This window comes from Arachis hypogaea, chromosome 8, assembly GCF_003086295.3.
Source record: "Arachis hypogaea cultivar Tifrunner chromosome 8, arahy.Tifrunner.gnm2.J5K5, whole genome shotgun sequence".
Taxonomy (NCBI): Eukaryota; Viridiplantae; Streptophyta; class Magnoliopsida; order Fabales; family Fabaceae; genus Arachis; species Arachis hypogaea.
This window is the reverse complement of record NC_092043.1, coordinates 10,561,711-10,571,683: the sequence shown is the minus strand read 5'-3', so window position 1 is coordinate 10,571,683 and position 9,973 is coordinate 10,561,711. Positions and strand designations below refer to the sequence as shown.

Genomic DNA, 9,973 nt, shown 5'->3' with positions numbered 1-9,973 from the left:
TGGTCTCATCCTGAGGGAGTGGTGTAGACCTGTACATCTCCGAGGATCCCGCCTGGTAATACCAGATGTGCGAGCTCCCGGTGGCGGAGATGTGGGAACGCACGGCCTCCAGAAGGCAGAGGGCCTCGATGGCGACGACGGCGGCGGTATAGTCAGGGATCTCGAAGGAGACGACGACGTGGGACTGGGCGGCAAGGTTGTAGACCTCGTTGAGGAAGATGGTGTCGAGCCACGACGGAGGGAGGAGGCGTCAGAGAGGGGGGATTCGAAGAGAGTAGGAGGAAGGGGATGGGGAGGGAACTCAGGAAGAGAGATCGGGGATGAAGGTGGGGTGTGGGATATTTTTGTTTTTGTTTTTTTAATATTATTTTTATTAATTATTAAGGGTAATTTGGTCAAAAAATAAAATTAAAGTAAAAAAAGACGATTTTATAATGTTTTGTAACGTTGAGGATGATTTTAATAAAAAAAAGGTTGGGGACAAATTTGATTTTCACCCCAAATGTTAGAGACGAAAAAAGTACTTAACCCCATTTTAAGAACATCAAATACATTTATACTTTCTAATATGTACTATATTATTTTTTATGCGCAAATGTTCATAAATTGAATTTCAAAAGCAAGGTCTACCACATGCTCACATTTTAATATTTTTGGATTCTTTAAGTAAATTTTCATATCCGAAAGATATAGATAAAGTAATTTGTGCTAATCAATTTGAGCATACAAAGTTGTACAAGGTTGTTAAAAAATTCATGATTTATGGTCCATGCGATTCTGCAAATATATTTTTACCATGCATGAAAGAAGATCGTTGTTCAAAGTTCTATCCCAAATCTTTTGCTGATTTAACTACTATTGATGTTAAAGGGTATCCAATATATAGAAGAAGAAAGACGCGTTGTTATGCTGAAGGAAATGTGACTCTAGTATATTGTTCCTTATGATCTTTCTTTGCTAATAAAATGTCAAACACACATGAATGTTGAGTGGTATAATCAAAGCAGAACAATTAAGTATCTCTTTAAATATATAAATAAAGGTTACGGTCGTGTTACTGCTATTTTAGATAATGCTCATGAATTCATGACAATATATGCATATCCCATTTATTCTAGAGAACCTGTTGTAGATATATATCCCCATGTGAAGTTGTTTGGAGATATATGCATATCCCATTCATTCTAGAAAATCTGTTGTATAGAGATTATTGAGTTTTCATTTGCCTGGTCAAATCTAATTCTATATAAAGATGGTAAATATATTGATGATACTCTGTCAAAATTCGGGGGTGATCAATCAATGTTTACTATATGGATGGATGCTAATAATAGTTACTTAGAAGCTAAAGAGTTGACGTATTATGAGTTTCCAAAATTCTTTGTTTATAATAAAAAAGAAAAAATCTAATAAAAAAGAAAGTGTGATTATACCACTTTACTATGTACCTTCAACATGTGGAGAGTTATTTTATTTATGAATGATGCTGAATTTTATTCGAGGTCCTACCAACTATGACCAAATCAAAAGTGTAAATGGCATTATTCACAATAGTTTTAGAGATGTTTGTTTTGCTTTGGGATTACTTAATGATGACAAAAAATATATTGAAACTATCAAAGAAGCTTCATGATTGGAGTTTAGGTGATTATCTAAGGAAGCTTTTCACTGTAATATTAATGTCAAATAGTGTGAGCATACTAGAACATGTTTAGGAAGAAACTTGAAAGCTTCTATCTGATGATATTTTGTATAATGAAAGAAAATTATCTAAAAATTCAGGTTCTCTTTTAATTCTAATAAAAATTTATTTTTTAACGATCCATATTATATTGCTTACTATAACTTTCTTATTTGTTCTTATATTTTTGTTTGTTTGCAGATTTATCTTGACTGATGATCAACTGAAAAGAAGATGCTTATATGAAATGGAGTTGATATTGGAAGATAATAAGAAGAACTTAAAGAAATATCCTCCTATGCCTTTTCTAGAATGTTTTGTGAAGTTAAAATTTCAAAATGGTTTAATTTATAAAGAGCTAAACTATGATAAAAATATTTTGAAAAATGAGTTTCAGACATTATTCTCATCCTTAACATAATAATAACGAGGTGTTTTTGAAAAAATTGTAAAAGTAGTTTCTAAAGAAAATGGTGGAGTATTCTTTATATATGGCCATGGAGAAACAAGTAAAACTTATTTTTGGACAGTTTTAACTTCTTTTCTAAAATCAACAGAAATAATTGTTCTTGTTATTATATTGAGTGAAATTGATGCTTTGCTACTACTTGAAGGTAGAACAATTTATTCTAGATTTGTTATACCATTAACAGTACATAAAGATTCTATATGTAATATCAAATAAAATGGTGAAATAACTGAGTTGTTAAAGCAAACAAAGTTTATCATATAGGAAGAAGCGGCTATGATTCATAGATATAATATTGAGGCAGTTGATAAAAATTTAAAAAACATTATGTCATCTATAGATAAGAATAACGCTAATTTGGCTTTTGGTGGAAAGGTAATGATTTTTGGTAGAGATTTTAAACAAATTCTTCTTGTTATTTTTGGAAGTGATAGGGCAGAAATTGTTAATGCAAGCATATGTTCCTCTTACATATAGGACTATTGTAGCGTTTTGAGACTTACCAAAAATATGAGATTAGAGAAATCTTCACATGCTAATAATGATGAATTGTCTTTGTTTTCACAATAGATCTTAAATGTTGAAGATGGCAATATAGACAGGCTTAATGATGGCATCTCTGAAATTATGATTCTTATCGAGTTATTCATATCAAATTTTGAAGATCCTCTTAGTTATATTATGGATAGTATATATCCAAACCTGTTTGAAAATTACTTGGATTTTAATTGGTTGCAATCACGAACAATTTTTTGTTCTATGCTTGATGTCGTTGAGAAGGTAAATTACCATGAAAATTTCAAAAAATAAAAAACTTTACTTGAGTTTAGATAGTATTGACAAATCTTATGAAAGTAGCGAGTACGCTGCTGAAACACTTATTCCAGAGTTTTTAAATATCCTCCAATATTCAAGATTACCTTATCACGCTTTGAAGTTGAAGGTTGGGATTTCTATAATGCTTTTGAGAAATCTAGATCAATCTACAGGTTTGTGTAATGGCACCAGACTAATTATAACAAGATTATCTAATCATGTTATGGAAGTAGAAGTATTAGTTGGAAGCTATCTTGACAAAAAAGTTTTAATCCCATTCATGTGTATGTCTTCTGGCCTTCTCAATCACAATGTCCTTTCAAATTGGATAGGAGACAATTTTCTATTGTTGTCTCATATGCCATAACCATCAATAAAATCAAGAGCAATCTCTTAGCAACGTTAGAGTGTATCTTTCTAAATTCGTGTTTAGTCACCATACAATTTTATGTTGCTATATCTTGTGTTTGAAATAAGAAGGGGTTAAAAATCTTTATTCACAACAGAGAAGGACATACTTTGAGAAGCATAACAAATTTTTATATTCAAAAAAATTTTCTCAAATTTAAAATAGCATGTTATTTTTTTATTACTACTATTTGTTCTTTTTCTTATTTATTATTTTTGATTCTACATTACAGTTAAATATTTTAGATATTTTTATTATATTCTATCAGTTAATTTTGGTCTAAATATATCTGTAATTTTTTACGGATAAAAGTACTAATTTGTGTATAAATATATGTAAGGTTTAATTTATTTTTAATATATATTTGTAATTTGTATTTTAACATATATTTTATACTAGTAACTAACTTTAGTAGTTAATTTTAATGTACACATATCATAGTCGTTTAATCAATCTTATAAATGCACCACAAGAACGTGATTTTCTAAAAGTGATTGCTTATATATTAATAGAGAATTGTTATATAATTTAACATATTTAATTAAAATATTTAATATAATTTGTGTTAGTACTTTAATTATATCTTTTTATGATATAATTATTTTTAAAAATACTTAATGGGGAGCAGTTGATTTGAAACTGGTGTCGTCATTGTAAAGTGATTTTTTCTTTGTGGAGTGATGGATCCGGGTATTATTGGGTGCTGGAAGTGGAAGAGAAGGTGACGACGTCTTTAACATCTTTGCTGCTCTTTGTTGGATATTGTAGAAAATACGCAATAAAAAAATATTTGAAAATGAGAAGATCCATATCCAACAGATTTCAAACTCAACAAAAAAGATTTGTCAAAAGAGAAGACAAATTTCTTAATTTTCTAATGTATTCTTTTTTCTTAATTTATTGGACTATTGGTTATTACTGTAGTCACTTATTATGATTTTAATTGGGACAATTCTGCTGCTATTTTTTTAGTTACATATTAAACTTTGTATAACTTTCTTAAAGTAATATAATTATCTTATTTTAGAAAAAAAAAAGTTAATGAAACGCACCGTTTTGATGTAAAACAGATGCGCACTCTCATTTCAAACATTTTCCTTCTTCGAGATTACTTCTCATTTTTCAACCTTCATATGTTTTTTTTCGGGTCATACAAACGTTCCATTAAATTGTGGTAAACGTTCCATTAGCCGATGAACTTAACCAAAAAGGCAAAAATGTCCCACCATATTCACTGACCGTGTATTACCGGCCCCTAACTTTCAATGGGCCACGCAATTACTCCAAATCTTTAAGTCTACAACCCAAAGTGAGAAACAAAAACGGCTATCATTCGCAATTTCGCGTTACCAATTTCTTTATTACGTAATAAGTACCCTTCCTAGCTTGGGGGTCCATTCTGCGTTTGACAAGTATATCAAGCAAGCTCCGTTCACACATGGCACCATTTAGTGACTGACTAAAAAGGAAGTATATATTAAACAAATTAAGTTTGCAATTAGAACTTTCTACACAGCAAGAATCTCTTTATTAAAGATTTTTCAAATTTATTAAAATCGTAATTAATTAATAAATATTCTTAAGATATCCCGGTCAACCAAAATTCAAATCATAGGAAATTTACCATATATTTACCAGAGTTACCAAATTTACAAGAGAAAACACAGGTGTGACAAGATTGGTCCAATGGGGATCCACCACGTAAGATACAGAGGCCACGTGGGGACAGTAGATTCGGTGTTGCTCGCTGGAGGCACAGTTAGAGAACGCAGCCAAAAAATATCTGAGAGGTTCGGTCACGTGTTCATGCCATGTTTCTCTCACTGTACTTGTGAAATAACGCTGCTAATAGCTGCTTTTACTTATAACTATCTACACTATTTTTGGTACGAATCTGCATAGAAACTTTAGAGAGGAAGTGAGTTGAAACGATGTCGTTTAGGGTTCCGATCTGCTTCCTCTTTCTTTCACTCCTACTCGCGGCTCCTCAGATCTCCGCCGATGAATCAGCATCGGAGGCCAAAGAGAAGGAGTTTGTGCTAACGTTGGATCATTCTAACTTCTCCGATACCATCAAGAAGCACGACTTCATCGTCGTCGAGTTCTACGCACCTTGGTATGCTCCGATTCTCGCTTCTCTTTTTTTTCCGTGTTGTAGATCTTGTAGATTTTGCTGATTTCTGGTCCCAATGTCATAATTTGTCTATTTTGTTTTGTGTAATTATATATTCGATTAGTGAAATCCATTGGTAGATTTGTATATTTTTTTGTCAAAATTAGTCAAAAAACTGGTTTCAGCTGGTAAATTTTGCTGTGTTCTACTATTGTGTGTAGCTTAATTTGGTGTGTTTTTTTACTACGCTGATAGAATGCGAGAATTTTAGAATGCGTTTTCATGCAGATTATGAATTGTTGGTAATTTTAGCGCATTGCGATTTCGGTTGTCTTATCTAGTATCATAATTTTCAATGTTCTTGTTTTCGTCTTTTCAGGTGTGGCCACTGTAAGAAGCTTGCTCCGGAGGTAATAATAGTAGATTGTTGTCACATTTTATTTTTGTTTTTAAGTTTTAAATTCACATGGTAGGTTATGCGCTTGCTGAATTTCTGTTGTTTTTTCGTTCATGCAGTATGAGAAAGCTGCTTCCATATTGAGCAGTCTAGATCCTCCCGTTGTTTTGGCTAAAGTTGATGCCAATGAGGAGAAGAATAAAGAGATCGCAAACGAATATGATGTTAAGGGCTACCCAACAGTCAAGATTCTTAGAAGTGGGGGAAAGCACATTCAAGAATACAAAGGTCCCCGTGAAGCAGATGGCATTGTTGAGTATTTGAAGAAACAGAGTGGCCCTGCATCTACTGAAATTAAATCCGCTGACGATGCTGCCGCTTTCATTGGCGAAAATAAAGTTGTTGTTGTAAGTGACCAACCATTGTGCTTTTGCATGAGTGTAAGATATATTGGAGTGTAATCTTATTTTTCCTATGTTTCCAGGTTGGGATTTTCCCTAAATTTTCTGGGGAGGAGTATGAGAACTTTATCGCATTAGCAGAGAAGCTACGTTCTGATTATGACTTTGGTCACACCCTTGAGGCCAAACACCTTCCACGGGGAGAATCATCAGTTACCGGGCCTGTTGTCAGGTTATTCAAGCCATTTGATGAGCTTTATGTTGATTTCAAGGTAGTGTTGATTCCTGCATATTGATTGTTTCAAAAATAACATGCTTTTAGTGCTATCTTATTAGGCTATATCTGACTTTTCATTGATGTCACATGCTTGTAGGATTTCAAAGCAGAAGCTCTAGAGAAATTTATTGAAGATTCTAGCATCCCTGTTGTGACTGTCTTCAACAATGACCCAAGCAACCATCCTTTTGTTGTCAAATTCTTTAACAGTCTTAATGCTAAGGTAGCATGCTATCTAATTCATTCAACGTTAAGCTTGTGTATATATCATACTGATAGATGTGTTTTATTTTTTTATTATTTTAATTTTTTACTGAATCCCACCTTCAGGTATTAATTTCCCTCTTACTTGTTTATGAACTCATGTTGGAATTTGTAGGCAATGCTGTTCATCAACGTTACCAGTGATGTTGCTGAAGCGTTGAAATTGAAATACCGTGAAGCTGCTGAACAATATAGATCACAGGGTGTGAGCTTTCTGGTGGGAGATGTTGAAGCTAGTCAAGGAGCCTTCCAGGTTTGTGTGAAAATATTTAACATTCTTTAGTTATCTTTTGCTTAGTACCAATGTTTGACAATATGAATGGCCTGTTTTGACAGTACTTTGGACTTAAGGAAGAGGATGTACCTTTGATCATCATACAACATAACGATGGAAAGAAATTTTTCAAACCTAATGTGGAGCCAGATCAACTTACAACCTGGTTGAAGGATTACAAGGTGATGATTATTATTTATTATTGTCATTGTTGTTATTATTATTAATTAGCCTATTACTTAAAGGATATATTGCATATTCGACTTTAAATATTTTATTGTTGCTGTAATTTGTCATGGTGAATATTTATAATTTATTTTCTCTGAATATTTCAGGAAGGGAAAGTTGCACCATATTTGAAGTCTGAGCCTATTCCTGGAACTAATAATGAACCTGTCAAAGTGGTAGTTGCTAACAGTTTTGACGACGTCGTTTTCAAATCAGGGAAGAATGGTATATTCTAATTACTTCCTTCTATTTGTAATCATTTTTGCTTAGCCCTCGGCAGCTAAAATAATTTAACTAATAACATGAACAATGCAGTTTTGCTGGAGTTCTATGCCCCGTGGTGTGGTCATTGCAAAAAGTTGGCTCCAATATTGGATGAAGTTGCCGTCTCATATCAAAATGATGCTGATGTTACCATTGCCAAACTGGTAAGAAATGTTTCCAGCTTTCGCCTTGCATGATTGTGCTGATATAATTGTTTCAATTGGTGTTGTAAGATGCTTGGTGCCAATCAGTTTGATACAATAATAGTCCACATAATTACTTCAAATGTATTGGTGCAGGATGCAACTGCCAACGATATCCCAAGTGAATCCTTTGATGTACAAGGTTATCCAACAGTGTACTTCAAGTCTGCAAGTGGAAAGATATCACCATATGAAGGTGACAGGACTAAGGAAGACATCATCCAATTCATTGAAAAGAACAGAGATAAACCTGGCCAAGAACAAGAACAAGCAAAAGATGAATCTGTCAAGCAAGAACAAGGAAAAGATGAGCTTTGAAAGGTAAGCTTATTTTTAATTTGTGATTTTAGTTTCCTCGTCTTTTCCATAGTTTCCCATTCATATTTTGATTTAGTCTTTTCTTTTCCTCCTCCTTTCTGCAGGAAAAGCAGCGGTTCCTTTTGGCGGATATAGACACACTATGACACTAAGTTACATGTAGATGAATCTTTGTAATTCAGAATCAAGCATGTTTGTGAATCTTAGTGCCAATCTGTCTCCCTTGGTTTAGTCTTTTATCGGGTTTTTATTTTTATTTTATGTTCTTCCTTAAAAACAAGAATAAAATGGGAGTTTTTGTTTGGCGTAGTAGTGCTAGACTGCTAGTAATCTAGTAGAGTTACATACTGGAAAATGTTGTGGCTGTAAAACTTTGATTCGCGTTAATTTAGATGCTGTTATATTCCCTCATGACCCTGACCCTGACCCGAGTGCATTCGATTCTCTCTCTCTCTCTCCCCCCCCTCTCTCTCTCTCTCTCTCTCTCTCTCTCTCTCTCTCTCGTGATAATTTGAAGTTCAGGTTACTATTTTCCTTTTATTATTTTTTGTGCTTAAATTACTGTTTTCCATTTTGGTTGGATAATTGATGTTTTAGTTGGCGCAGTAGTTGGATTAAGCATGAACTTAAAATGTAAATGGACATGAACCCAATGCTTCAAAAATCTTTATCCGACAAAAGTAACTGTTAGATTTTTCATGTGGATCAAATTCCTTGCGGTGTTATCACTCTTTAATCTTGCTTTGAATGATTCGGTTACACGATTTATTATCTCGAGTGATCCAAGGACATTCCTTTGAGACATTCCTGAGTTTCTGTATCTGCATCTTTATTGCACCGATTTAGTGATTAAAATTTGTTAAGACTAAAGTTCTTTTCGTCGTCCATAAAAATTCTTCAAATGGATTTTCCATTTTTATTTTAATATTTAAACCGGGCCTAGACCAGAAACCAAAGAACCCCTTTTCAAACACAGCTCCAATACACCCCAGTCTAGACTACACAAGGCCCAATCGTGAGAGACATTAAGGTTTCTTTTACAAAATATTAATTCTTTGAGTCAGTGAGTTTGTAGAGTGGGTATGATGATTTCAAGAGAAAAAAATAAAAAGAAGATTTAACTCTATATTTTACCAAGCAGTTATTCAACTATTCATCTCTCACACGATTACAGAACTAACATTTTATAATATTATAGGGTATTAGTATTAATGTTCTTATTAATCTATTTTTTGATAAAATTAAGAATAATAATAACAAATTTGATATTAGTCAAGATGGTAGTATATTACACTAAAATTAAAATATTATTGGTTAAACTTTTGGTATCAACAAAATATCTTTTATAAATATCGTAAAACTGAACCAAACGAAAGCACAAGCTATTTGGGACGTAAGTTATCGAATCAGATCGAAAAATACCATAAAACTGAACCAAAATTTATAACAACCGAACAAAAAATAAAAAAAATTATTTTTTTGTTTTTTTTTAATTTAACTGATTGGTTCGATTTGGTTTTCGATTGGTTTGGTAGAAACCAAACCGAACCAAGAAAGATGTTTCATAGTGGTTTTTTTACCTGTTTATTCTTAGTTTAGCCAAGCCTAAATCGAAATCTCTAACTCTCTTTCTCTTTCACTTGTGCAGTCACCGTCACTCAAACATCCACTCACCCGCAGCTCACTTCCATCTTCCATTTTCCCTCCTCCATGTAACCATGCTTGAGAGAATGAGAGCCTGAGAGAGTCAGAGAGCGTTGTCCACCATCAAGGTAGTCATCCATCGTTGTTCGAAGTCGTCGCAAGTCGTCCATTCATCTCTGTCGCAGACTCACAGACGTAGCAAAGAGTTGGAGAGC

General features: G+C 33.2%; 1 protein-coding gene across 2 annotated transcripts; it reads left to right on the top strand.

Moving 5' to 3' along the window:
- Positions 1-5,119: 5,119 nt before the first annotated feature.
- On the top strand, positions 5,120-8,525 carry LOC112706050 (protein disulfide-isomerase). Of its 2 annotated transcripts, none has more exons than XM_025757139.2 (11): positions 5,120-5,491; positions 5,868-5,898; positions 6,005-6,292; positions 6,370-6,558; positions 6,661-6,786; positions 6,943-7,080; positions 7,164-7,283; positions 7,437-7,554; positions 7,645-7,757; positions 7,893-8,117; positions 8,191-8,525. In XM_025757139.2, the coding sequence occupies exons 1-10, from the start codon at positions 5,307-5,309 to the stop codon at positions 8,112-8,114; spliced, it is 1,530 nt and encodes a 509-aa protein (XP_025612924.1). In that variant the 5' UTR covers positions 5,120-5,306; the 3' UTR covers positions 8,115-8,117; positions 8,191-8,525. The 2 variants fall into 2 exon arrangements, with proteins under 2 accessions (XP_025612924.1, XP_025612923.1); XM_025757138.2 differs by having other exon boundaries at positions 5,142-5,491; positions 8,219-8,525.
- The last annotated feature ends 1,448 nt before the right edge of the window (positions 8,526-9,973 follow it).

Excerpts from the sequence above, each read along its gene's own strand:
- LOC112706050 (XM_025757139.2), top strand. The coding sequence starts at position 5,307 with ATGTCGTTTAGGGTTCCGATCTGCTTCCTCTTTCTTTCACTCCTACTC. Across the intron at positions 5,899-6,004 it reads GTAAGAAGCTTGCTCCGGAG|TATGAGAAAGCTGCTTCCAT; the intron begins GTAATAATAGTA and ends TCGTTCATGCAG. Across the intron at positions 7,555-7,644 it reads TTTCAAATCAGGGAAGAATG|TTTTGCTGGAGTTCTATGCC; the intron begins GTATATTCTAAT and ends TGAACAATGCAG.